The sequence below is a fragment of the Cyanistes caeruleus genome, chromosome 1 (genome assembly GCF_971803275.1).
Source record: "Cyanistes caeruleus chromosome 1, bCyaCae1.hap1.1, whole genome shotgun sequence".
In the NCBI taxonomy this organism is placed as follows: Eukaryota; Metazoa; Chordata; class Aves; order Passeriformes; family Paridae; genus Cyanistes; species Cyanistes caeruleus.
In genome coordinates, this window is record NC_141701.1 from 32362415 (window position 1) to 32390396 (window position 27982).

The 27982-nt window shown below is 39.2% G+C and overlaps 1 protein-coding gene across 7 annotated transcripts; it reads right to left on the reverse strand.

The window, feature by feature from the left end:
• Window positions 1-1820: 1820 nt before the first annotated feature.
• Window positions 1821-27955, reverse strand: RDH10 (retinol dehydrogenase 10). Of its 7 annotated transcripts, none has more exons than XM_086884811.1 (7): window positions 27820-27955; window positions 27387-27725; window positions 26677-26915; window positions 7003-7101; window positions 5550-5695; window positions 5106-5237; window positions 1821-3203 (listed from the first exon to the last, which is right to left on the reverse strand). In XM_086884811.1, the coding sequence occupies exons 2-7, from the start codon at window positions 27676-27678 to the stop codon at window positions 3080-3082; spliced, it is 1032 nt and encodes a 343-aa protein (XP_086740937.1). In that variant the 5' UTR covers window positions 27679-27725; window positions 27820-27955; the 3' UTR covers window positions 1821-3079. The 7 variants fall into 7 exon arrangements, with proteins under 7 accessions (XP_086740937.1, XP_086740915.1, XP_086740943.1 ...); XM_086884789.1 differs by having other exon boundaries at window positions 27387-27710; window positions 27842-27949; XM_086884817.1 differs by having other exon boundaries at window positions 27387-27713; window positions 27842-27949.
• Window positions 27956-27982: the final 27 nt, after the last annotated feature.

Sequence of the window (27982 nt, forward strand, 5' to 3'; positions counted from 1 at the left end):
GAGGAGAAACCCTAGAAGCCTCCTATAGATGAACCAGCGATGCAAATGAGTGAGTCCTGCTCACTGGGAAGTAGAGTGCTATAGAATGATCTTCAAACACATTGTTTGTGTGACTATAAACTTAGCACTAGTAAGATAGGAGCTTTCTAAGAAAACTGTTGTCAACTGCATATCCCATCAGGTTGTTACAGCAAGACAAAAAATACCAAGAGGTGCACCCTTGAGCACATCAGCTCATCTGGGTTTAACAGTAAACTTTCATGGCATTTTCCTAGAGAATGAAGGAAAATGTTCCTACATTAAGCTACTAGTCTAAAATATTAAATTAGAACTTTAACCTGAGCTACTTAAACTAGGCTGGCTTTACATGAATTATCACAGTCTATCAGTCACAGCCCTGAAGAGACACAATTCTCATAGTTTCTGACTGTAGTGTTAAAGGAAACTCACCATCATGTGGTATTTGCAGCAGTTTAGGGCAATATGAATAAGGGATACCCCAGTTCCCATTCCATCCTGTCACAAATCTCTTCCTACTTCATAGGAATCACCCATGCAACTGGGAAGTCATCCAGTCATCAGAAAACCTTCTTGGAGAAGTGAGATTGACCTCTTTACATGATTTGTTCTTGCTAAGGTGTGACTAGAGGTGACAGGAATTTTGGGATTGTTTCCAAAAGAGCTCATGTGTATCAGAAAAACTAACAAACTGATTTCTTTTGGAGGCTTGAACTGAATTTAGGCTCAGTCTCCCACTCTGCAACACAAGCACTATACACCCTCAAAGATCCTCCCCCCATACAAGTCTCATTAGACCCACAAGGTAGCTGTAGATCTAATAGTCCCTTTCCCTGTGTAGCAGTGACTTTTGAAAAGAAGATGAAAAGTTAAGGGAATGAATTTTAGAAACATGCTTAGAGTGCAACAGCCACAAGCCACCCCCCCACCACACAGCTTAAGAACTGAGAGAAAAGGCAGTAAATTTAGAGAAACCAGGATCATCACAAGCAAGCCTTGAAACTTGCTTTTTAAGTAAGCATTGTAAATTGGCAGAATGATTTATAGAAGACCTTGGTATTGCTGGTCAGCTTCTTATTTTTCCTTTTCTGTCAGGCTAACAAGTGTCAAGTACCAATATATCAAACTTTAAAAGTTGCTTCTTAGTCTGACACAGCAGCAATGATTGAGACATCTTAGAAAACAAAAGTGCAATACAATAGCACTATGCAATAGAATTAATTTGGTTGTACTTGCTTTTAGTGACTGCTGTAAGAACATGGGAGGTAATTTGGCCCTGGGGAAATCGTCTAACAGCTTTTTCAAAAGAGCATGGAATTTGGAGTAAGGGTTAATGTAAATATTTTCTTCTACTTTCAATTAGTTTCTAAACAGAGTTAGTTAACAACACTGTTCTTGACACAGATACCAATTTTTATTTTATATGTATGCTATGTATATGCAGTAATAACTACAGCTGTACTGAAAGTGCACTTTATTTTTAACTCACTGAAACTGCATCCATACCAGATCATTTTTTCAATGACCTGAATGCAGCCCTATAGAACACCAAAATTAATATTCTTCATAACCTCTTTGACGAGCTACTCCATCAGTGAGTCTAGAAGACAAAACTGTCAGCTCCTGAAGTCCAATTTCACAGTACCTACTGACAGCCTTCAGAGATTACACTGTAAACCATGTAGCTGACAAAGTGGATACAGGACTTGAGCCATTAATATTTGATCTGTGTTGACACCAAAGAGTCGTGGAACAAGCCGCTTGTCTTAGTTCAGTCTTTAAAGGAAACATTCCAATCACCGTTTTAAGGAAAAGGTGGCTCACTTTAATAACCACAGGCATTGGTCACTATTTAACAAGACATTCTAAAAAAGTAATCACAATTTTTCTGATAGTAGTTTACAAGTGGATGGTATACATTAAGATACAGAGGTAGAATCTCACTTTTACAATGCTTCACTAATACAGATTACCAAATTCAAGGCACAAAATTGTTTGCTTTACAAAAAATACTGTAAAAGTCATCTGCTGTTCTATGTGAGTACAACTCAAAAAAATCTTTACACCCTTTCATATTCTTAATGTAGAGTTGCATCAGGCATTATTCTATTTTTCCTTTGCTAATAATTGGCATATGACCAGCACTTACATAAACAGTTTGTATCTCAGCTGAGTTGCTTTGTCTTTTAGGCACAAGTCCAGTTAGAGAATTTAACATAACAGTTTCCTTGGGGGGGTGGGAAAACTCTGTCAGAAGAATGAGGAAGAAGAAATGCAACATGTAGTCCATAACAGTAAATTGGACTCTGACGGAGAGGGAAACAGAACAGAGCATTTTTCAAATTAAGTCAACTTGGAAAAAAAGTGAAATTAAATCACTGACTGCATTCCTAAAAAACCAGATGCCCAGTACAAGTTTGCTCTGACAGTATGTAAGACATTCATTTGCCTTTGAATTGGCAGAGATTTACAAATTTATTTTCATCTTTGTTTAAATAGAACACACACAATTGCAACAAAAGAGAATTACACCACAATTTGGCCATGTGTCCTTTAGAGAACTTGGGTGAACAAGTGAAGAGATGCACTCAGAAACTGTCCTTGAATTTGCTATAAGATCACAAGCAGTAGCTTAAAATTGCAAGATTTCTCTCCCTTCCTAAATAACATAAGGAAATCAAACCATTTCTGAAACATTGCATCTTCTGGTTGGATACAGCTCTTAGAAGCCTTGGCAGACTAAGAAAGAGAGATCACACAGTGCATCCCTACAACAAGTAGCATGACTAGTTTACTGTACATACAGTGATATTCTAAAGGACAGTGGTGGCAGCTACATTGTAAATTCATTTGAGTTACCTATCACATTTCCCAAGTACTCTAGTCAGTTTTATTTACAGTATATAAAAATCCATTGATTTTTAGAGTTCAATACACAGGTTTAGGACCCAAGAGAATGCCACAGTAAGATGTTGACATTTGCATCTGTTAGATGCAAGTGCACTTTGCAATTCAGTAACATTATTGCATTCACCTATAAATGTTAGTCCATCCAAAACTGTTAAATTCCATTTTTTGCTTCATTGTTGTTTGTAGCCTGTTTCCGTTGAGCGATGAAAGGATACATACACTTGTCTGCTCCCAAAAATCGGTACATGCATACAACTGCTTCAAATGGCAGAATACTGGGGAAAAGAGGTTAGAGATTTGTTAGAAGACAGTATAAAACAAAAATCCTGCTTACATGCACTTGTAAGTACATGTACTTGGTCTTCTTAAAAAGAATGTAATACCTATTGGAGATCCTTCTTAAAAGATTTAAGGGATTTTTATTTCACATGGACACTTTCAGAGAGAATTGAAATTCCAGAGTTCCAACCACAGACGGAAGCAGAAAGGAGAAAGCTGTTTATTCACATGCTTCCATCTTAGAACAGATTTTCTGTTTCTTCACGAGCAGTGTAATAGCTTGTTTAAAGAAGAGAGGCAGGGGGATGGAGGGGGGCAAGGGCACCACAGAAGGCCTGGTACAAGCAAAGCATCTGCTAAAAGCCACATCAGCAGAGGTCATCAGACATTTAAGATATTCTTTAACGTGGGATTAGTGTTAGTTAATGCCATTCTTTGATCACCAGATGTCTAACAACCTTGATTTATACTCTAAACTCAATCATCCATCCTCAAAAAGAAAGATACAAAGTAAAGAGCAATTTCCTTCCCCCTCACAGATAAAATTCCGAGAGGTGATTATGTGATGGATACCTGGTACAGATCCTCCCCTTGTTCTCACATTAACAAAATATTGTTTTTACTTCAAGTGCAGTACTAAAAAAGTCCTGGTAAAGGACTAAAATGGGATTCCTCAGCCCCTGGGAATACCAGCAGGCACTTGTCCAGTGGCAAGCAGTATAATTCCAGCCATTAGGAGTAATGACCACTAAAGCACCAAGAAGTAGATGTCACTGGTACAGGTGTCTTCAGTGCCAGCAATACTGCTTGTGCAGTGACTGGAGGGCCTTTTGATCTAAAGGCTGCTGCCTGGGGCACGGATTATGCAGAAGCTTTGATCTCCCTGTTGGAAGCTGAAGTGTTGAACCAAGAAAACCCAAAGGGCTTTTGATGTGGCTGCTGCTGTGTAAGGCACTGCTTGTGCAGGAAGCGCTGAGGCACCCTCTGAGCTTCTGAGTGAAGGAGTTATTTCTTAAATATACTGAAAGTGGCCTTCATTTGGTATCAGAATAGACACATACATCTCTCTTCCAGGAAAGAGATGAGCAGTGAAGATGCCTCTATTTTTTGGTGAGCCTGTCCACCAAGAGACACTTGAGTCAGAAGATAATAACCACCTTGTAAGTAGAATAAAAATCACCAAGGTGCTCAGTTTCAACCATTCCTTACAGAAAGAAGATACAATTCTATCTATTTTTTATATATAGCATACACACTACAGATTTAAAACAAAACACAGACTGTGAAGCTGTTCTCCATAAACCAGAATTCAAGTGATGTTGTATCACAGGAATTGAAGCACCCCTGCATGATCCTGCATCATTGAAACATCAGCCTGGCTGCAGATTAAAACAGTTTTCATCCTAAAACTGTACTGTGCTAGAGTGAAAGAAGAAATTCCTTTAAATATGCCTTCCACCAAACTTAGACTCTGAAAATTGGTTCTGAAAGTATCAGTTTTCAGTTTGCACAAGCTCTGAAGAATCTGCAGTTAGGAAGGGCCTTCTCACAAACTTGTTCTGGAAACAAGCAGCTAGAGATTCCTCTGCTGGTAGCTGCCTCATGCCCCATTCCTAATGAGAAGAGTGAAATTAAAAGTCTGCTGAATAGAAAATAGGAATCCAAGAGGATGGTAGATACAGAAGGTTAAAACAAAGATGCATAGATACATGGCATCTCAGTTAAATGAAGCTTCCCAAGCAAGCAACCTGTAACATGCAAGCCAAGAGAGATTTATGAATTCCAGCAAAATGGCACCTATGGCCTGGGTGGGTGGGAGGGTGTTTGTATCCAGAAGCTGAACATGCTGAAGTATTTTGTGGATTGCATTGCCAAATAACTGGCACTTCAGTTCTTACCTTTTCATGAAGGTGACCATATACATGAGGCGAGGTGTGCAGATCATTGGTTGGTCTGTAAGGATGGCTCTCATGGCCTGTTTCACACAGTATTCAGGTTTCAAGGGTGGAAGGAAAGGCTCAATTTCTTTTCTGAAACATTTGATTAAGACAGATTAATATGGCACATGAAGGACCACAGACACCAGTGAACAGTTCATTAACTCAATTTCTTTGGAAGTTTTTTATATTCACTGTTAAGTTACAAAGACTAATAGTTCAAAATTTGCATTGCCTGTGTACAAAAGGACAGAAGACCGTGAATTCAGAAAGTCTCTTTTTGAGTCTAGCACTAACATATACTAAAGCAGATACAGTATTTAATACTTTTATGGTAACACTTGAGTTACCTTTAAATACTTTTATGACACTACAAGCACAGAGCAGAAGGAAAACTCTACTCACCTGATCCTGCACCCTCTAAACATTCCTGTATCTACAAGATAAGGGCAAACTAAAGTAGTTTTGATTCCATCCTTTTCAGCAGCCTTCAATTCATGGCTCAAAGACTCATGGAAGCCTACAGCTCCAAATTTGCTGGCACAGTAATCCTGCATTGGCAATGAATGAAGCAGAAAAAAAAAAACAACAACAAACTTAAAAAGGAAGGATATGAATGATGTTCAAAGCAAGCATACCTGAGGTGATTCTGCACAGATTTTCAAAGCAACAACAAAAGACACCCACTGAATAGAGCATCACATCAACTCATTTATCACTTTACTTTTGAGGTAATTAGCACAGAATCATGAAAGCAGAAAAGCTGAATGTAGGAGGATATTACCTGGATTCAAGTCTTTGAATCAGGCAGGCTTACATGACAAGTTACTCCAATTACCAGTTTGCTTAATAATAAATGGTGCAACAAAGGAATGAGAATACCTAATACTACCTTGGGTCAGATTTGAAAAAGCTGGTATGGCAGGGCATAGGTGTAATAATCATAAAGGTGTTATTTTTTAGGCTTGTTTCAACAGAAGAAACAAGCAAGATTTGAGTTTTTCTATGAGATACACAAATAACTCAAATGCTACTGCTGTCTATGCAATTATTAATTGTTGCTGAACTTAGTGTGTTTTCAGACGTGTCCGTCTCTGTTGGTGGTCACACCCAGTGTAGGAAATTCTTGTAGCTTTCTCAAGACAGTAAACATTATAAAAAGCCCCAAGTTAAACCATCTTCATTCATTTATGTTATGAAACACTGCAGTTTAAGGTCCTGGATTAAGCCTTACCTATACACAAAGAAGCCTATGCTTATGGGGTAATATGACCATTATTGTTTTAGACACCTTAATTTTCACTAATTCAGTACTTTTTGTTCACGCTTGCATTTGTATTAATGACTCAAAAAACAAGACAAGCTCCAATCCTAACCTATTTTTATGCACCAGAAAAGTCTCACAAACTGGAGTTCTCAACCAGCTGCTAGTGAAGCAGGTGAGCCATATATTCTAGAAGGTTTTCAGTCATTTCCTCATAGAAACAAGAAACATTACTTTTGAAACCCCTTGCCTTTGGCTTCAAGCTTAGCACTGAAATGCTTGACATGAGTAGGCTGAATGGCACATTTCAAGTTCCTAGATTCACCAGGTAACTCAAAGATCACCTGGCATTCTAAAACCCTCAGTCATCCTAGGCTTTCACTCTAAGTGCCAATTCCACCATCCAAGGAATGAATGCAATGCCTACCCAAACCCTGTGGCTCCCACTCACGGAGCCATGCACTGATATGGTACTCAGCACCATAACCTCCAAAGATCTTTGAAGATTTGACCTCATTTCCTCTAGATGATAATATTAAAAAACTTATCTTTGGCAAAAAGTGCCAAATTTTTGTTCATTATAGGCTAACAAACCTCAACTCCAGCAGTACTGAATAACCCCAAGGAGCTTGCAACTGTCACAATGTGTCCATGGTTCATTTCCAGCATCTTGGGAAGGAAGGCTTTAGTGGTCTACAGAGAAAAAAAAAAAGTACATTTAAACAACTGATGCAAAAAAACACTTCATGAACAAATTACATTAATAATGAGTTCTCAGAATTTCTCAGTTTATTATCAAGAATATAGAAATACAATCATTTTACAGGTTTTGAACTTGAGTTTGTCAAAAATGCTAACAGAAAATCTGCAACTTGTTTGTGAATCCAGAGAGCAAGGCAGCAAAGACTGTATCTCCAGAAATCCTAAGGGTTAAAGGATCAGTTGAGCTCAGACGTGTTTATTTTTCCAGAAGAGACTAGTTATCAGGAGGAGATAATTTGACCTTAAAATGGAAGCCACAATTTTTAAAGACAAAAAAAGAAATGCAAAGTGTTTAATTATACCATTCAGCACATCTCTGTTGAGACCAGTACCAATTATCAGTTCTAATTATTGATCAATTCTAATTATCTAATAAAAAACAATTAGAACTGATTATAAGTTGGATATTGCTAGTTTTATCCAAGTAACTTATCACCTTAGGCCATTTTTATTAAATTAAATACTACAGGTATGGTTTTTGCTGTTGTTACTTTTTACCTACAATAGAGTGAACAACTTCCAGTTTAAATTACTCCCTATCCTTATTAGCATCCATAGTATTTCTATAGTTAAAAAGACCTTTGTTACTAATTCCTTAAAAGTTTAAAAATAAAACAAAATAAATCCAAAGCAAGTCTCAAGATGAAACTTTAAATTTAAACTTCCAATTTTTATGTTTTGTTTATAACAAAGTTTGTTTCCTTTTAAAAACCTGAATCAGAGTTAATACCATTAAAAAATTAAGTTTCAAGCAACACATTGAAGGTACTTGCTGGAAGATCTCCCCTACCAGAATACCTATCTTTGTCATATCTCTTCTGAAGCTGACTCAACACTTCTCCATTTTAAATAAGTATTAAGCAGAGCACCATATTTACAACAAAAATCAATGCAGTGGTAAAATGGTATGTGCAGTTATGAAATACTTCAGCTTTTAGGTTGTCAGTGTACTATATGAGATCACTTTTAAATTGCCCAAGAACTTCAGACAATGCTTTTTAATCACAAACATGCCTAGTTAATATGGTAATCTATTAGTGACAGAGCTAATAGTCTATTCCAACTCACTCCATGAATGTTTTATCCTCCTGAAAAACTACTCCTCACTACTCTTCCCATGTAATTCGTATCCCAACTCAGAGCATGCAAATGCCCCTTAAGTGTTTCCTACTTGCTGAATTGTTGGTCTGAGTCTTCTCAGCTGCATTCTTAAAAAGACATGCAAACTACAGCTGAATCCATCTAATTCCATTCTTATGCTGTCTGCATTTTCCAATCAAAGACGTCAGGACAGTTTTGCTCTAATGATTTTCACATGTTCTTGTACAACATTTTTGCCTGCAGGTGTTAAATGACTAATCCAGACCTCCTAACACCACACAAAAGAGTGTTTTCACTGGACAGCTGGCAGATGATAGAAGATTAACAGACCTCCTGACTCCTTGCCTTTTCTACTGTTGATTCATACAACTCCTAGATTCTGTCATAACTACATAACAAAGCTAATTATAAAAAATAATCTGAGAGCAAGCTGCCTTGCATTTGTTTCTTTCCTCATGGCAGGGATCTCTAAACCTCTTACACAGAGCCTTGGACAAGAATTCAGTTTGCTGTTAAACTAATCTGTGCCAGGCACACAAAGTTTCAGCCTCTCTTCCCATGTTGCATGGCAACAAAGCCCAGTCATCATCGGGCAGCGCCACCCGAAAAAGAGGCTTCGCTTGGACGGCACTGAAGTTTTACAGAGTGCTCTTTATTTGCAGCCTGCCTTGCACGCTACGACACCAACAGCGTGTAGGCTAACCCTGATCCTCCGTGCTATCCCTGTAAGACACCCATGCTCCCAGCTCAGTCCTGCTAAACAATTCACTCCACTCCCCAACATTTGTCAGCTCCATCAGCAGTTTCCACTTACGTCTCAGCTTATCTGTCCACATCACATTGGAATGACTGATTGCCACCTCACATTGCCAGAAAGCTTGATAATGCAGACTGAAGCTCTGGCTGCAAACCACAGCAACTACAGAAAAAAAGGGGCCTTGAAGTTTGTCTTGGGGGAAAGAAAGGAGGGAAAGAAGCAGAAACAATTCTTTTTTTTTTCCTACCACTTTCAAGGCATGAATCAGTTTTGCCTTCCAAGAGATGAACAGGCAAGTGCACCAAGCTACTGTTTTTACTATGGCACTGCTTTTTTTCCCCATTTTTTTTTTTTGGTTGTTTTTAATAAGGTGAACTATAACTATGTGCTTGTATTTATGTTTAGCTTGGCTGAGGAACAATTTTCAAACTAATATGTATATATATAAACATGCAACATAATCAGAATAGTCAATTTCAGAAAGTCCATTCAACTATGTTATTTCAAAGCATAAAAATTATAAAAATTGAGTTTTCAGAACTTGTAGCTAAAGCAACCCATTTTCAACCAGATGAAATTGGCACATGACAAACACAGCTTGTTGAGGACGCTTTTGGTTGACGTCTTCAGCATCTCAAGTGCAGACTTGAACAACTCCCAGCAGCAGAACTACAGTCACTTCATGTAAGTAATCTCTTAAAGGCCATTTATGGCTAAATTGGAAAAAACCACAGTTCCTCTGCTTTAAAGACAGTGGATTTCATGGAAATCCTTGCATGAGAACTCAGTGTTCTGAGACAGCCTGTTCAGAGCAAGCCCCTGTATTTTGTCATGGCATATTATCCCACAAATCCACTCAAAATCTGAAGTTGAGGGAGTCTATAAAGATAGCTTAACTATCATATGTAGAGAATTTAGCAGTCAGCTGTCAACATCTCCACTAAATGGATGTCAGAGAAAGTCATCTCGATTGCTGCCACCCTCCAGCCATCTGCAGCAGCTGGGAGTCAGCACTTGAAAACAAGCACTGTCAGAGGCAGACACACCCTACCGGGGGATCCATTTCCAGGCTCAGAGTAAAGGCTTGCCCACTGCTCCTCCCAGCTTCCTCTCGCTGGGAAAAACAATCCCAAAGTGAAGTTATTCTTTCATAGTATAAGCAATCCCCAAATAAATCAGTGTTCTTACTGAGCTTCTGGCACAGCACACCTCCTTGATCAAAGCAGCTTCCTCCATACTCTGGTTCCCAGTTTTTCTACCCGTTACATAAACCAGATCAACCTAGTTTCTAGTTTCTTTCAGCTTCAGCTACATCTGCCTACCAGACCTGAAATCTTCTGTGTGCTTGTCGTGCTGCTGACAAACTAGTTAAGAGTTTGACTGGTTGTGGCAGTTTCATAGGGCAAGATGCCTCCTGGGTGGCCTTCCCATCTGGAGTTTGTCTGAACAGGTACACAGACCACATTAGTCTTCTGAGGTGATGCATGGACATACTAATCCTCCATTAAAAAAAAAATAAATTACAAGACACCAAGCAAAAGATGGGTTTTGTCCATGGCATTAGAGGTCATGAACTAGGCCTCCAAAATAATTCAAATCAAGTCAAGTGGTTTAATCAAACTATCTGCCTTTCGGTTTGATCCTTGAAGCTTCAGTTTTACCTCTCACAGCTGCAGAGGAAGACATTTAACCCAAAACACAGAAGTATTTAAAGTCAGAGCTGGGTCATTTATTCATGACAAACACACCACAGTTTTCAACACTGAGGAGAAACCAGTAAGTAGAATACAGAGGATGAAAGAAATTGTGATGCATCAGGGTGATCAGTCCAGGATGCAAGTTAAGCATCTTCTTCACCCAAAATTACCTTTTTTTTTTTAAGGAAAAAAAATCCCAACAAAAAAGCAAAAAGCGAGCCCCAAAAGCATAGTGAAAACACCAATTTTCTAACCAGCAGTATACTTTGGATAGACAAACTAGCTAGGATAGACAGAACATATAAAACTGTTGTGAACAGAGTAGAGCTAGTTTTTCTAACTAGTTCAGCCTTTAAGTTTTTTTTGGAACCAGGAGATCCATTTCTAATCTTCTGAGCATTTTCCTCTATGCTTTTGAATATACCAATAAGACCAAACTATTCCCAGTAGCTGTAACCAAACTTCTATTTCATGTGCACACAGCTTAAATGACTTATTTCTCACAAGTGTGAAACTGAACAAGCACTTACATGTCACTTCATAGCTTTCGTAATCTGTTCTCAACATTTTGGTTTACGGCAAATTAACTTCTAACAGTCTAACACTTCTTCCCTCCCCTTCCCCAAATTCTTTAGTTCCATTCTTAATGAAACAAAACTCCAAAGATTGTGCAACACAAAGAGCAGCACAGCTGCAATGTCAAGACAAATTAGTCTAAATACAGCAAATGAGAATATGAAGAAATACTGCGTTTGGGAAAGTGATTCTTTTAATTAAATTTTGGATTAATTATTTTTAAAGAAGAAAGCAAGCATCCACAGAAAACAATGTTAGCTGTATGCAGCTCAAAACAATGGATACTGAACGCAGAAAGCACACCAAAATAGAAAAGTATGTGTTACCCCATGTTTAGAGGATTGCCTTCATAGCAAAGAATGAAATAAACAGGTACCAGCACACAGGGTCCTTTAAGTTTCTCTTTTTCAATATAGTAAATTTCTTCATACTTTCTGCCTTCAGTCAACAGCCTTTTAAAACTACTTTAATGGCATAAAAAGGCTGTATTACTGTAAGGTTGAAATACCTTTATGCCAAAGTATATATACCAAAGCTTATTTTCTACACAGCTCCTTCAGATAAAGAGCATGGTTTTTTTTGAGGCTCATCAAAAGGTGAATTTTTACATCACTAGTTATACACAACAGTGGTGTACTGGTATAACAGAGAAAACATCTTCTCCCAAGCCACAGCTATTCCTGACTGCCAGAGCTGCTGCCTAACAACACAAAAGAGTGCACTTTTGGGTAAATGTATTGTTTCATCTTCATGTTAAAAGCTATTCAGGTAAATCCAATATGAAATCCAATATGAAAAATTGGTGTGGTTAGGCAAGGACTCACATCCAGACATCTCTGGGAACTAAGGTACCAGGGACCATAGCAGTCTTCTGCCACACATGAGCTAATTTGTTAATTTAACCAACAAAGACAAAAGATTTTAATCTAAACTACATGTTATATCCTCTCTGTCCCTTAGCATGGTCATTCAGTCTTCTTTTCTTCCAATTCTTCCTCATAGCAAACAGCACAGCACACTGCAAGTTCTCTTACTCCTGTGCAGGACAGCATGTGGCCACTTCACCAAACATTTCCACATGCCCCAGTTTCTTGTTCCATTCCAGTAATTGAGAAGAAATGTACCAAGGTCTGACAAAAAAGCACCTCTAACTTTTCTGCAGTCTTACCTGTAGTAGATTTGTCCAAACTATGTGGTATTCCACTAATGCACCACTATATATGTTGAAAGGGAAAGGAAAGTGCCTGAAAGGCAGAAAACCCCTTTGGCAAGCTTATCAGTAAACACACTCAAGTTATTTTCAGCTACAGTCATGCAGCCCATCTTATTTCAGAAGCCAGCCACTTTACATACAGTTTATAAACACAGGTTAAAACTTTGCTTACAGGATTACAGGGGAAGTCATCACCAAATGGTTTAAATCGAAAATATACCCTACAACTCTTTCATAGAAGGATTTATCCAAGTTAGGCAACATAATATCCAAAATGCCTTCTCAGGCACCAAAGTATGAAGTTGCAAGCCTGCATTTAACCATTTACTTTCCTTCTACCTGTTTTATTTGGTTCCAAAGAGAATAATTGTCATTTGCACCATCATCTCAGTTTTCCCATACAGCCTCCACATCCTTCCTGAATTCCCCTCTACAAGCAACTCTGAAATGTTAGCTTAAGGTGGGAATAGTAACTGCACTATGACTACATAGAAATACCAAGCACTGAGCTGAAAACTAGAGAGACCACACAATACAAAGGATGTGGCTCTGACAGTAACAGGCTGACTACAGCAGGCACGCAGAAGTCTACAACTACTGTTGACCTTGCTAACACAAGGGACCAAAGCTGTACTTTAAAGGACCTCAGATGTCTCTGCTGACTGTTTTCAAGAACTGCTGGGCCCCTTCTGGATAATTAGCCACTGTCTAAGTAAATATTTGAATAGCTGTGGAAATTAGAACTATTTTTGATCTTCGGTTTCTATTCTCAAGAAAGGATAATGAAATATAGGTCAGAGTTACAGAGTCTTCCTAGAGTAGTGAATTAAAAAATAAAGTCACATTTCTCAGATTTTTTTTATAGGACTACCCAGATCCTTTGGTAGCAAAAAGGATCAGGAGATAAACATAACATTCTTAACCCAAGCTTCCATAGGTGGCTGTGTTAAAAGCAAAAAAAAAAACTATTCAAGGACTGTCCTCAAGTGTGCCTTGCACAGGCCCTGCATTCAGAACAAAAAAGCTAGACCTTCCAATATTTCATCTCAAAAGAAGTCCCTTTGTTTTTTATCTCCTGGCAGGCAACACAACCTTCAAGTTCTCACTGAAGGTTTATTTGTCCTTCACATAAAAACCCACTGTTTTGGGGCCAGGGGGATTCCTTTAATATTGAACCGCACCAGCAGTTAATGCTTAACATACATGCAGAGTAATAATGCTACAATTGCCTTGCAACCAGGAGACCATGAAAGAACATGACAGACTTAAACAAAAGTCCATAATGATGATGAGTAACACAGAAGCAAAGCCACACATACACTCCCCAATACCTTGGATAGCCTACATTGGCAGACGGAGTGAAACTACAGATAAAGCTACTCAGTTTAAGAAGCAAAGGTAATAAAATAAAGTAAATACCTTAAAGACCTAAGTCACAAATTAAAAGAAGCACCAATAAATTTAAAACTGTATTTAATTTACAGAGAAATAAGAATACTTTTCTTCTCTCCCAACTCTGCACAAAACACTGCACTGAAGTACAGGCAGTCTTAGATTAATAAAAACATAAGCTATTACTTGATTCACTTGGTTTTTAATTCATTATTAATTTATGGAAGTAATATTCTCTACCCTCATGACCAATCTAAATACATAAAGTCCCCCACTCATCAACAGACATATCAAATCAGCTGAGAAGCACCAAAGTTGTACAAAAGAAGGTTAAATCTTATTTATGGAAGTTTGTAAGTGGGTTTGTTAGTAGGAATAAGCATCTGTCACACCATTTACTGAAGAACAAGTATGCTACCGCCCACATTTACATTACTACATTGTTTAGTTTTGTATTGTTTAGGGTTCAGTTTCAGAAATTCTCTAGTTTTCAAAGCCAATAGTCAACAGCTTTCCTATGAAGAGTTCAATTATCATAGTGGTTCCTCTTTTACATGGACTTAACTCATGTTGAGTTTATCACACAAAAGCTGAAACTGAATTAAATTGTTTCTTTAATCAGAACTTAGTGCCACAAAGCTGTTTACAATGGGTAGACAGTAAAGATAAGATAAGTAACGCTATTAAACAAAAAAGAAGCACACAGGAAACTAATACCACTAGTTATCTCTCAAACATTAATCATTGATTTCCACTCTTTACTACTAGAACCAATTATGCTATGCCTAGGGCAACTGAACATTGCCTGACTAAATTGCCTTTTGTATAGCTTGTTAACAAGGCTTAGTTGAAAAAGGCTGTGTCTACAGAGAGAGGGATATGAAAAATGCTTAGGGAAGGACATTGCAATTGAAACTTTTATTACTGTTACTTTATCACATCATTACATTGTCTCACCCTCCTTCCTTTTAAGGGCTTAATTTCCTGTGATCTTACCCCAAACTGGGGTAGAAGATAGGATTTCTTTTCTCCCTCTCATCTGAAGCGTAGGTTCAGTACTCAAGAACACTATCTAAGTAATACAAGTCTGACTTCAGAAACTTGCCTTTTGAGCATCAAGGTGGAAAAGGTGTCACTGTAAGCTTTATAGTACCCTTCTGCTAATTGGACTTCAAAATCTCTTCAGTAAAGCTTTTCTGCATCAGACTAGATTTTGTGTGCACCATAACCTAGGGCAAGGGTTTAGGTACATAGAACACAGGCAACGGTACCCCTGATTTCTCCTTAAGAACACTTCTCACTCCTGTTTAGGAGTCACTACTTTATATAGTTTCTGGGTACGAAGAAATTCAGGTATTCAAGCAGAACTACCCTTGTTATCACTAAAAGGAATTCAGAGCCTTTGTTATTTGCATGCAGTCTCCACCTTCCTGCTCCCAAGAACTTTTGTAATTTTTTCCTTAGAGATTTTAGATTTACATGATTTTAAATTTACACTAGACCAAAGTGGAACAAATGTATACCTCAGATGTCAGTCTTGTCCTGTAAATTGTCCAATCTTTCTAATGTCTATATGCCACCAGTCATTTCTATGCAAACATCTAGTTGCCTTTAGAGCACGTGCTGGTATATATACAATACCATAAACGCTGTACATTTATACAAAACCATGTTCACCTGGACTTGCCAATATTGCTTGGCTGATGTATAAGTGCTTCCTACATACGCAGTGGTACACGCAACTGCTTCAGTCACTGATTACGTATTTAGACTTCTTCCCTCAGAGTCTGCATGTCTTTGATTTCATATGGCCATGAAAACAAAGCACATTCTCATAGGTTGCCCAGAGAGGTGGTGAAAAATCTCTATCTTAGAGGTATTAGAAAGCTGTTTGGGCACAAGCCTTGGCAGCTGGCTCTGGGTGGCCCAGCTTGAGCAGGGGAGGTGGACCTGATGACTTCAGAGGCCACTTCCCACCTCAGCCATTCTGTAATTCTCCACTCAACAGCCCACTCCCTCTTTCTCTCAGAGGAAGAAGTTCAGAAGCCAGCAGAGACCTTGCACTCTTCATCACTGTGTTAACTCAAGTTTATCAACACAGAATCTTAACTGGAAAGGATGCAACTCCTCTACCACATCTCTCATGTATCTCTCTGACAGGAGCTCTTGCTTGCAATAAATTATCCTGCTCTAAAACAGTGTCTGTTCTACTTCCATTGCTCCTCTTCCTCCTTTGGTCTCAAAGTCAGTTCAGCTGGAGGGAGGGCCCAATGAAGCAGTGCAGGACACCCAGCTGAATTTCTTGTGGAATTAACATTTTCAGCCAAGTTCAGCACATACATGTATCATACTGTTTTTAAAAACTAATTATGCCCCCCCAGCTAGCAGAAGTCCTCCAGTAGCTCACTATGTGCCAGCTTCTTTAGGACATTCTGAGCCCTCACAACTTTACACACTTTGAATTTTAGTGGTTTTAAAGCCTGGTCAGAGCAATCCAATCATACTGGATTCTTGACAGCTAACAATGAACAGGGAAAAAGAGTATCTCTGCCTAAGCTATGTAAAAGTGCAAAACAAATTACCAATGATGTTTGTTGTAAATGACAAAGTAATCTATAAGATGAGACTGAATAATAAAGGTAAGATGGCATAGTAAGAGGGCTGTTGGAAACACAGCTATGCATTTAGTGTGCCTTACACTGAAAAACAAGCAAGTCTAGATCAAAGTGGAACAAATGCATACCTGCAGACTTCTCCAGACAGCACAAATGCAAGGCATATTTAAGCATGAGAACTGAAGGTTTCCAAGTACTCACTTTCAAAAGCTGACCTCTTCCCTCCTGCTCAAAGGCATTTTATTGGACAAGCTGATAATTATTCTCCAAAAATATTAATCTCATTCTACTCTCAAACTACCACAGCTATCAAACCACAATTACTATTAATTTAAATGAAGTATTAAACAGTTGGCAGCCACTGAAAAGCAAGATGTAGCTTAGAAAGCAAATCCTTCTGCCCAAATCTACCAGGTCAGTATTTGAGCTTTCTATATAGCCAAGACTAACAAAGCACTCCAATGTGGCTGTGACAGCACAGATACACTCCAGCAAATTCAGGAATTTAAATTACAGTCTATGTAGGTAGCAGCACCAACCTTGTATTCTTCCACAGGCAGATCTATCAGTAAAGATGACCTAAAAATAGGTTTATTCAAATGTCAAATTTGAAATTACTTTAGAGTGTTCTACTGAAGTGAAGCAGGAAGTTAACACTTGCCTACTCCCTTCCACAAAAGGTGGTTTAAGCCCTGCTGAAGTCAAGTGACTAGAAATTCTACTTTGTTTATATACTGACAAATGGCTGTGTCAAAGGATTTGTAGCATTTCAGAGCTATGTTGACATTAGTGTAACAAACACATTAGTCCCTCACCTTCATTAGCACAAGTTTGCAGCAAATGTCCAACCATTTGGAGAGCGGTTATTTATTGCCAGCTATTTGATAATCTTGGCAAAAATGAAAGCATGCCCCTATAAGTCTGCAAAAAATCCACATAACAAATTCATTTTAGAAAAAAATATTAGATAAGAGCTCAGAATATTTTGTTCAGTGAACAAGAACACAATCCAACTTTTAAATACACATTTTCCTCCAGCTTGCCATAAGCTTAGTCATCTTCTGGAATATTTAGTAAAACTTGGTATTTTAGTCTACAGGTTTCCAAAACATTACTAGAGAACAGTACTGTCAGAACTACTTACGGAAAATATGAAGTCATCATTCATGTTTTATGATTTATGTAGCAGGCTTTTTAAGAAGTGGCTAAGCATTAAAGGACTGTCATATTTTATAGATACCTTAAGGCCAGTACCTCTGTAACAATGCAATTGGCTAGAGTACTTGCAAGCAAATGAAAGCTGAGTCACTTTACTCATCCTGCTCAACTCAGTCCCCAAGTCATTGTTCTGAATCATTTCCTTCATAACAAGGAAAGTGATTGTGTTACAACCGAGTATCTCACAAGAGAAACAATACTAGAAGGAAAGCTACCACTTCCACATAGCAGAAACAAAACTAGGGGAGATGATATAGTTGAATAGAGATTTAGCTTCAGTATTTCTTTAGGAAACAGTAAGATCCTAAAAGACTATGACTGCCTGTGAAGTAACTCAATGAACAAGAAGTAGCATTTTTAAAATGCATGAAGCTTTTAGATTTTTAATAACCCAAGTGTTTATGTTTCATACTTCTCCCCACCCTTCCACAAAAGGGTGTGCAGAAAATAAATAGTCTTAGCAGGTAAATTTTTGCTTCGTAAGCCTACAAAGGCTAAAATGATCAAAAGACTCCAGCTAATACAGTGACTAAACCAGCGACTAAAGCAATTTTCAAAATTTCTGCTTGCACAGGCATTTTAAACAAACATCAGCAAACTACCCACTTTCTTAGGGAGTGAGTTTTCATAGAGAGAGAAACACTTCTTTTGCCTGTCTGTGGAAACATATGCTTATGTCCCACAAGCTGAAACATGGGTCCAGCCTGGTTTTTTACTACATTCTGTGTTAGTAAAACTGATTTCCAGACAAGTCAAACAGCACAGCAGGAACAACAATCATAGTTTCAAGGTAAATAAGCTAAAACTGTAAACACAACATTGTCTGATGGGTATAAAAAACTACCTTGCCTTTATCTGTAGGTTTTTAATAGTTATAATTAAAATACTGCCATCTCTTTTGAAGTCAAGTTGTTACATTCAGACTGTTATGCTAATGGAGGATCTGCTACAGCTTGGAGTCATTTATGACTACTTAATTATTTAGAGGATGTAAATCCTACTCCCAAAAAAAAAGTCCAGAAATGAGGGTTCACTAGAATAATCACAGAGGCCCTGTTCAGCTATGTGATTTTATCCTATTCTTCTTCACCTTTTCCCCCCACACTGGCTACTCTAAGTCTGAAATGCTGAAGAGGTGATTCTAGTCTCCAAACAGAAATACAAATCAACTCGGGCAAGAAAATTAGCAGCTTTCCTCCCTGCCCTGCAGACAAGTTAGTGAGCTGAACCAGCTCACTCAAACATCAGCTGAAGATAAAAACTAGTGCAAGGTAGGATACAGACTCAAGGGATGGTCCCACGAGACAGACTGCCACTGCTAAGCTGCCTTGTAGTTTCTTCCTAGATCAACAGAAATTTTGGATAACTTACTTTTAAACACACATGAGCTTTTTCAAAACACCTCTGAAAAGGGGAGTGCTGGAGAAGCTGTCACACAAGTTCAAACAGATGGCAGAAGGAACCAGCACCAGGGCACATTTAGGTGCAGAATTCAACAGCCAAACAAACTTGAATTTCAAAAGGCTCACACCAAGTCAGCCCCCTCAGCTCTGCAGCTGTTCCAGCATTCCTTGGCCTACCATGCCCTCCCATCCCAGTTGTGATAACTTACTCATGTCATGTGTTTGACTGACATATAAATCATTTTACTAATATAATTATTTACAAGAACAGAGTGTTCATTCAGAAGTGTAAGCACAGACAAATCTCCCCCCATTTGTGACATACTTGCTTTCAAACTAAACCCTCAACTCCCCAAGATTCTATGAATCTCAAAGTGTATGCCTACTCACCAATATCTTAACTGCATTTTGAAAGACTGAAAGACTAATTTTTAGCAGATGAAGTCTAGGACCACAGGTAAAAACATATATCATCACATGTACATCAGCTTCAGTTTGTCTTTGCAGAAAGACATCTGCCATTTTCCACAAAAGACAAAGAGGTATCAGTAACTCAGTTTTACCATCAGTGTCAATAGCCAGAAACCTCAAAGGTCAAAGGGAGCAAGGCTTATCAAGTGACTGATGCTCTGGCTTTTACATACAGAGAATTGTGGAAAGATTTAGTACTAGAGATACATAACAAAAACCTTTCCTCCCGACATGAAAACCCCGGAAGTGAAATCAAAGCATGAGAAGCATTGGGAGAGAATAATAGTTCACAGCTGATAAGGATAAAAGTAGAAAAGATTTAAGAAGTGCAGTGCTAAAATGACAAAGATGGTGTTAGAAAACATAACATTCATCTTTCCTCAGCCTGTCTAGTCAGGGTAATTGATGACACTGAGAGCTATGAAAAAGGATTGCTTACCCACACAGATCAGTTAAGACAGGTCTTAGGCAGTGATGCAAACACTGGGTCAGCAGAACACTTGGCTGCATCATAATTAGGACTGCTTTTCTCCGACCACAGCTGTCTTCTACAGTTCTGCCACAGTCACTTGGTTATTACAGAAAGTTAATAACATAATGACATAACATTAACTTAGATGGTTTTCATAAAATAAAGGTGGATGTTACCTGTAGATGCAAGAATCTGGCACTTTAAACTCCATTGCCCTCCTAACCTCTACAGGACAAGAAAAGCATACACATAATCATTTAGATGAGTATTTCACTGACACGTAGGACGAGCCATTCTCTCCACTTGTAGCAAGGTTAGGCACCACACTGGCAAAGACCATCATCACATTCAAGGATTTCCTGTCTCCCCACATCCTTCACAAGTAACTGGATAATTGCAGACCAAAGCCAGGTCAGAGGTTTTTGCTTATTCAGCTGACCTACTGCGTTCCATAAGAAGGAGGAATATAACCATCACACTGATCACTCATCCAGGACCATGCCTTCAGAGAAGATTAGCAATCCTAAAAACATTCACACAGTTTGCTGACAAGTCTCCAAGCCTTAGAAAAAGTCACAGGAGACTAAAGAGTGAGATTATCCCGAGTGTCTTACCTCTGCAATCTACACTGCAACTCCAGCTTCATTTTAGATGGATGTAGAATTGCAAGCCACTTAACAATTAATACTTCAGACATGTTACAAGTAGTCTTGGCGTGGTCTCTTCAGGACAACTTTCCCTTTCCTTAAATGAACTCCCACAATGCTTTTCTGGAAACATTACTGTTTTCACCTAAATTCTTCAAGCTTAATACAGTTTAATGCATGGAAGTAAACAACTGATCACACCTTATGCTACCACCTTGGACACCAACCTACAGGTAACAAAAAATCCATGGGTCACAATCTAAAAATGCCTATTTCCTGTTCCTTGAGACTCTAAGATCTGTGCACCTTTCAAATAGTGCAGCATATTAAATTCCAAAGTACGTCTGAGAGAAGCTGCCACAAAAGCTTAGCTGTAACTGAAGCAGTTCAAGGAAACATTATAAAAGGTCATTTTAGAGTTGTTAACTGACTGGGATGAAAATCAAACACTTTACATCATCAGTGAGAGGGAAGGGAAATGCACAAATTCAGCTGTCATTTGAACAAAAGAAGCCAGCTTTCTCCATCAGGCAAGGAAGATGCTCTAGCACAGAAAGTATATGTAGGAAGGCTGGTGTAACACATTCAAAAAATCTTCAATATGATTTTCCCACAGCCCTGAGTGCTGCTAACTAACCAAGAGCGCTGTAATTTATTCTTCTCACACTCCTGGATATGTAACTACTTATTTATCATCACGATACAGTAGACAACGAAGAACCAGGACAGAACAGACTCAATAGTCCCTTAAGGACTAGAGCTGAGAAACATGTGAAACAACTACAGTTTGGTGGGCAGCACTGTGGAATCCCAATTATAGATGCTCAAACTCATGATTCCCACACAAGGCAAATGAAGAGGCGTTTTGCATAAGACCTACCTACCACCCCATCCCTACATGCTCAATTATGCATGTTGACTCTTCAGATGAGTACATTGCCAAAAGATTCATTTTTATCCGCTTCCATTACTATTCTGAAACTGGTATAAGATTGGTGCTATGGTCAAATCTCAGACATACAGGCACCTAATTAAAGGGTTTGGGTTGGTGTCCCCATCAAAAAAGAAAGAAAATAACAAATTTAAAAATAACAAATTAAAAAACATGAAGGTTTTTTTAAGTGATCACTATAACTAAAACATGATTATAAAGCTAAGATATACACACAAATTGCAAGATACAAGCTACAAAATTAAAGACTGCATGATAGTGACTGACAACTGTGCTTGACACGATGCTAGTCCACATAGACCATAATGTAAACCTGTGAGGAAAGCTCTGAACCAGTAGTATTGTGCCCACTTTAACTCCAGAAATATATAACCACCCCTTTATTTTCCAGAACTTAGTACTAAGTACAGTGCTTTATAAAAAGGGAAGTGCAGTTTTTTAGGGCTTGCATCTGGAAGCCAGTATTTTCTCATTTGATACAATCCCTCTATTTTTTTGATAAATGAACCCAAAAACATCTAAACAGCAGAACCATAACAAAGCACTTGTAAGTTTAAAGTATGACTAATATGACTATTTCCATAGCTAAGAATATGATTGCTTTTTTCTTCATACTCACTACCCAGCATGCTACCACAGTATATGAAACACATGTGCTGTCCAGGGTAATTTACTGGTGGCATAGAGTTGGAATAATTGAGCAAGAGAAAAGTTAGTTTTGGTGATACTTTTTGGATCACATACAAATATTTTGTTTGAACTTGATCCGGCTCATTTTTCAAAGAAAAAGAACATGTAGATTAAACTTTGTAAGTGAATTTGTGCATCTTGGGGTACATCATCATCATGAAGTTAAAAACAAAAAAACCCAATTAAAGCTAACTTCACTCATCTGAAATACTAAATATAGCTAGGTGGCCTGTCAGTGGCATACTGTGTCTATATTTAATCACAGGCACTAGAATCCTAAATTTGATAGCAAAAGTTAAAAATTATGCCAACAGGCCACAAGACTTAGCAAAAGCAAAGCAAAAAACAAAGCAAAGAATAGTTTCAAATAACATAAGCTGCATTTTCTTCTTCAGAATAAGAAAATACACACTATGTGTGATACTTCTGTATTTGAACTAAATAAACTATAGGCATTAGTGAGCTTTATTTAATACCAGGGAGCTTGAAGACAACACATAAATGCTGACACTTTATAGATAACTATAGTCTCTCCAAGGCTTTAGCAATCCTGTCAGCGTAATGAGACTGATAAGTACAGCAGCTGTATCAAGGGGTATTTGATTTAGCAGTTCTGTATTGACCATCTTTCCAAGGTATATTTACATTTTAGAGGTTTTCATGAATGCCCTAAATACCTGAATACTGCTTCTCCCTCTAATAAGTATTTATTTCCCTGTACCAATGTTGGGCCTTCTAAAAAATTACTTCAATTCCTATAGAGACGCCAGCATACCTTCAAAAATCAAGCAGCTGTAAACAAATTAACAAAACTACTCAGGCAAAGAAACCAGTACATAAGTCTTTAAACTCTGGGTCCTAGTCACTCTCTATATGGATTTTTTTTTTTTTTTTTTTAATATGACAGAGCTGGAGCAGAATGCTTTTGCTTCCCCCTTATGGTAAGTTGAAGAGAACTCTAGGAGGAAAGCTTTAAGCTGAAATATTTGGAGTATCCACATGACAGGGAAACACAGATCACTTAGATCTCTTAGAGCTGAATACTGAAGACCTGTTATACAGAAGGATCCTCATGTCACAGAATTTCAGAACTGCTTATCACGCTGCCCTGGCCCCTTCCTCAGTGACCAAAACTAGAACTACCCAGGTATTATAGAGATGTCCAATATTAATATCTACTTATCCAGACTATTTTTCCAGAAAAACTGTTAGAATAGGTTCAAGACTCTCAAATTGTCCCAAAATTAAGAGTTTGTAGTTCTATTCAATATGGTGCCATTCTCAAAACCACAGTATTTTGATACTTAAGCTTTAATGTAAAACTACAATAAAAAGATCTGATTCCTATATTTACTAAAATCTGATTCAGCAACAGCTTTAAGTTATATTGTGGCAGCCTTTTTAAAATTCGAATCCTGACACATCATAGGAAGAAACTTTCCTAGTCTATAGAAATTCAGTTCTAATAATTGACAAGTGCAGCCAAGTAAGTTGTTATTCTTACAACAGACTGGAAGGAAAGATAGTGTTACACTCCCGCTACAATTTTATGCATCTGCAAATTATAGTAAACCAGAGCTGGCTTATTTCAAACTGAGATTGGATTTTGTCCCTATGTTTTCAATATCAGAAGCATTCAAGTTATCACAGCATGAAATAACAGGTTCTTAATACTGCAGTGGATTTTATGCTGTGGAAATTGCTACATGATGCAGTGGTGACATGTTTATATAGAACACTCATAGGAAGGATTACACAAATCATGCATGTCAGCAAAATGGAAAGCATCTGTTTAGGCTGTGGCATGCTGCTAAGGCTCTCTCCACTGCCAGTTTGTGATATGGTACACAGCCCAGTTGGAGTCACAACAGCAAAACGGTGACAGATTTTCATGTCACTGCCTACTGCAGAAGTTGGGCAGCCTTACGATGGTAGCTGCTAGCATAAAAGCAAGATCAGATCACGTGCATTCTGCATGGAGAAGAGGCAATTAATCTGACGTTAAACGTTTCAAGGGACAAGTACTAGAGCCTTATTTTCAGTTTTTATATAGAAACTCATTGAGACTTGATTAATGATCAAGGGATGAAAAAGAATTTCCCCTGAACCACATTAAAAAAAAACACCACAATACACCAAAACCCAGAAAAGTACAGACACTTAAGTACTGAAGCAATATTACATGCAAGATCCATGTCTTTACAAAATCCACTTACAGTTTTTTGGACTAAACAGCCTCCAAGAATACTTAAAAGCCTACATAATGCTCCAGAGTATTAGCTTTGCTTTTGGACCACCAGTTTAGCTGACACGGAAAAGACTAGCTGTATAAGACTTCACACATCTAGACACATTGTTCTATTTAAGTCAGCATTGACTTGCATCAAAAAAGTTGGCTTCAAATCAGCTGATTCAGATGACATCTTATGAATTAAGTAGTATTACTTTCAACAGAAGTCCACCCACTATTGGTCAAGCCAATCTTTTCTGGGATCATGAAGGGGAATACAAGGAAAAGAGCTTTGCCAACAACAAAAAAAAAATAAAAGGAAAAGCAAAGCAGGACACAGAATCTACAGGAAGTTTACATATGAACAGATCTTCAACTAAATCTAAAGGGTGTTGACTACTCCTTTAAAACTTAAGCCAAAATCTCAAGTTCCGCAGTCCAAACATAGCTATACCTTCTTGGAGTTTTTTTTTTCTTGAAGTCACTTCACAATAACATTTAGAGATGAATGGAACTGTTATGGAAACCCAATCATAGCAATACTAGATTCTAAGTTTAGTTCTCTATTACTGTAAGAGATTCAGAACACACAGGGTGCTTTAAAAAGGTCTCTAAAACTGTTATAAATAAGTGTATGACTTAGGCCTGAAGGAAGAACAGCTGGAGAATTTAGGATCCTCCCATATTTTAACTCATGGTGATGTCATAATTTAGAGTTCTTGGAAACTATCAATTCAACATTTAAGCACCATCAATAACATTAAATGTACTACACATCTCTATTGGCTTAAGCACCAATTTAACTTTTATTAAGGGGAACACACAGAACTCTTAATTACAAGAAGTCACATGAGCATTCTCAGAACCTCTCAGATTGATTTAAAATATATACTTTTAGAGTTCAAAAGGGTTTCTAAACATACTATCTCCTGTGCACTCTCTGCAAGCTTTATAATACATTGGAAAGAGAGTGCTCTGCCATTAAGTGTTTCACAGTGCAGATTTGAAGGGGCTCCTTTAGGGTTATGAAACAGCATTTCATTTCCATGTTAAAAAAGTTTGGCTTGGGAGGGCCTTCTAAGTTTTGAAGATGGGGTATTTTATAAAATTTTATTATGAAAAGGTAAGATCAGTCAAAGAAGCTTTAAGTTGAAGTATATTTTCAGATTGCTTAATACTTTCATTGTTATGCAAGTGTATTTCATAACCTTATTTGAGGATTCAAAGAACAGTTTTAATACTAACAATGGTCTCAGTCTGACAGCTAATGCTAACCCAAGTGTGCATCATGCCCTCCTTCAACACTCCAATTTATGTAACTCCACACCACTATGGGTCTAAAAATAAACCACATGGGAAAACAAGGTTTAGATGGACAAGAAGAGTAAGGGCACATACTTATTCTCCTTAATTAGCATCTGCTAGTTGTGGAAACAATACCATCCCAGAAACCAGTTAAGACTTTCTAACCTCTACAGGCAGCCCCCAAAGAAAGCTATTAGGACAAATACACAGGATTCCTGAAAAAGTGTTCTTGGCTTGATTTCTTGAGAAATCTTTTTTGCCTTTCCTCCCAGCCTTCAAAAAGAACAATTTGCCTCCAAGGCAATTCAAACAACATTTTCAGCAGGGGTTTTAAAGATTTTTTCCAGAAATATGCAAGTTTGCTATTGTGACCATCATTAAAACAGCATCTTAAAGCTGCTAATGTGCTGGCAGAAGAGTCTGTGAGGAAGACTGAGAAGCCATTCATTAACAGTAACAACCTTTAAGCAGATTCAGAGATTATTGCTTGTAAAGGATTTAATATCGAAAGCTACAGAAATGACCATAGGACTTAGAACTCTGGATCCTAGGAGGATACAGTTGATTTAAAACTATTTGTTAACAATCTTAACACCAGCATTCCTGTTAAACAGAACAGTCAGTTCAAAACCAGAAATAACCAAAGCAGTGATTCTACAAGTGAAAAAGAACAAGTGCAAACCTCAAGGAGATAGGAGTTCATCAACAGCAGTTCATTTCACAAAAATAATTACCAAAAAGGACAGGAGAAAGGAGTTTATAGTTACCCAGAAGTGTGCGTGACAGTTAACCATCATGGTCCTCTCAATAAGCTCATCAGGACACTCCAGAAGATGGTGCCCGGAGACCACACCAGCATTGTTAACCAGGACAGACACCTCGCCAACCTCCTTGCGGACCCTCTCAGCTGTCAAGTAGACATTCTCTCTTTTGCCCACGTCACAGGTGTACGTGTAAACCTGCAAGTTGCAATGGGGCAGCACATCTTTCTCTCCATCTCCAGCTACTAAAGAACACAGATAAGAGAACAGAAGGGGGGGGTGGCAATAAAGTTCTTGCTCACATTTTGACATTCAAACAAGTAGTTCAAGCAGAAATAGCAAATAAAACTCCAAACCACCAGAACTTCTATTTACTTTGGTGTCACTGCGGTACACCAGGAGCCAGCTATTTACTATCGCTACTACGTGTTTTAGGAAAAGCCGCAGGTTTTAAAGCCGCTACTGGAGTCCGAAGCTCCGCGAAGCAGGTTCTGTGCTCACCGCTGCGAGCACAGGGCCGGCTCCGGCTGGCAAAAGCACCGTCGGGGCGTCTGATAGCCCTGCGCCCGGCGGGCTCCAGCCCGCAGCCGCTCTGAGGGCCCGCCGCAGGTGAGCGCTGCTCCGGGCTGGACCCGCCGGGCGCGCAGCCCCGGCTCCCTCCGCCCCGGGCCGGGCAGGTGAGCGCCGGGGACAGCGCGGAGAGCCCCGCCGCTTACCTCCGGGGGCGGCGGCGGCCGCCTCTTCGGCCATCTCCCGGTAGATGTGCCGCACCATGCCCGCCGTCTCCTCGTTGCTCTGCGTGTTGATGTCCCACAGCACCAGAAGCGCCCGGCGCCGGGCAAACTCCAGGGCGAAGAGGCGGCCCAGGCCGCTGCCCGCCCCGGTGATCAGGCACACCTGCCCCGCCACACTTTTCTCTTTGGGCCGCACCAGCCACTTGGCCGCGGCCAGCACGAACGCCCACAGCACTCGGAAAGTCACCACGAAGAACTCCAGCAGGATGTTCATGCTGCCGGACCGCGGGGCCGGCGGCACGGAGCCTCCTCGCCGCCCGGCTCCCCGACCTGGAGCCGCCGCTGCCCGGGACCACCCGCTGCGGGCACCGAGGGAGGCTCCGCTCACGGGGGTCCCGCCGCCGAGCGCTCCCGCTCCGTGCCGCTCGCAGCCCCACGCCCCGCCTCAGTCACACACGCCGAGAACGGAGCCCGGACACGGCGCTGCCTGCCTGCCCGCCGCCTCCCCGTTCTGTCCCGTCCCGCCCGCGGCCCCGCTACTGGCAGTGAACATCTTGCCCGCTCGGCCCCTCTATATA

What these genes read in the sequence shown, in the direction of transcription:
- RDH10 (XM_086884811.1), bottom strand. Translation starts at nt 27,678, where the DNA reads ATGAACATCCTGCTGGAGTTCTTCGTGGTGACTTTCCGAGTGCTGTGG. An exon ending in TCAGTACTGCTGGAGTTGAG is followed by an intron (nt 5,696 to 7,002) that starts GTTTGTTAGCCT and finishes TTGCCAATGCAG; the next exon opens with GATTACTGTGCCAGCAAATT. An exon ending in ATGGTCACCTTCATGAAAAG is followed by an intron (nt 3,204 to 5,105) that starts GTAAGAACTGAA and finishes TCTTTTCCCCAG; the next exon opens with TATTCTGCCATTTGAAGCAG.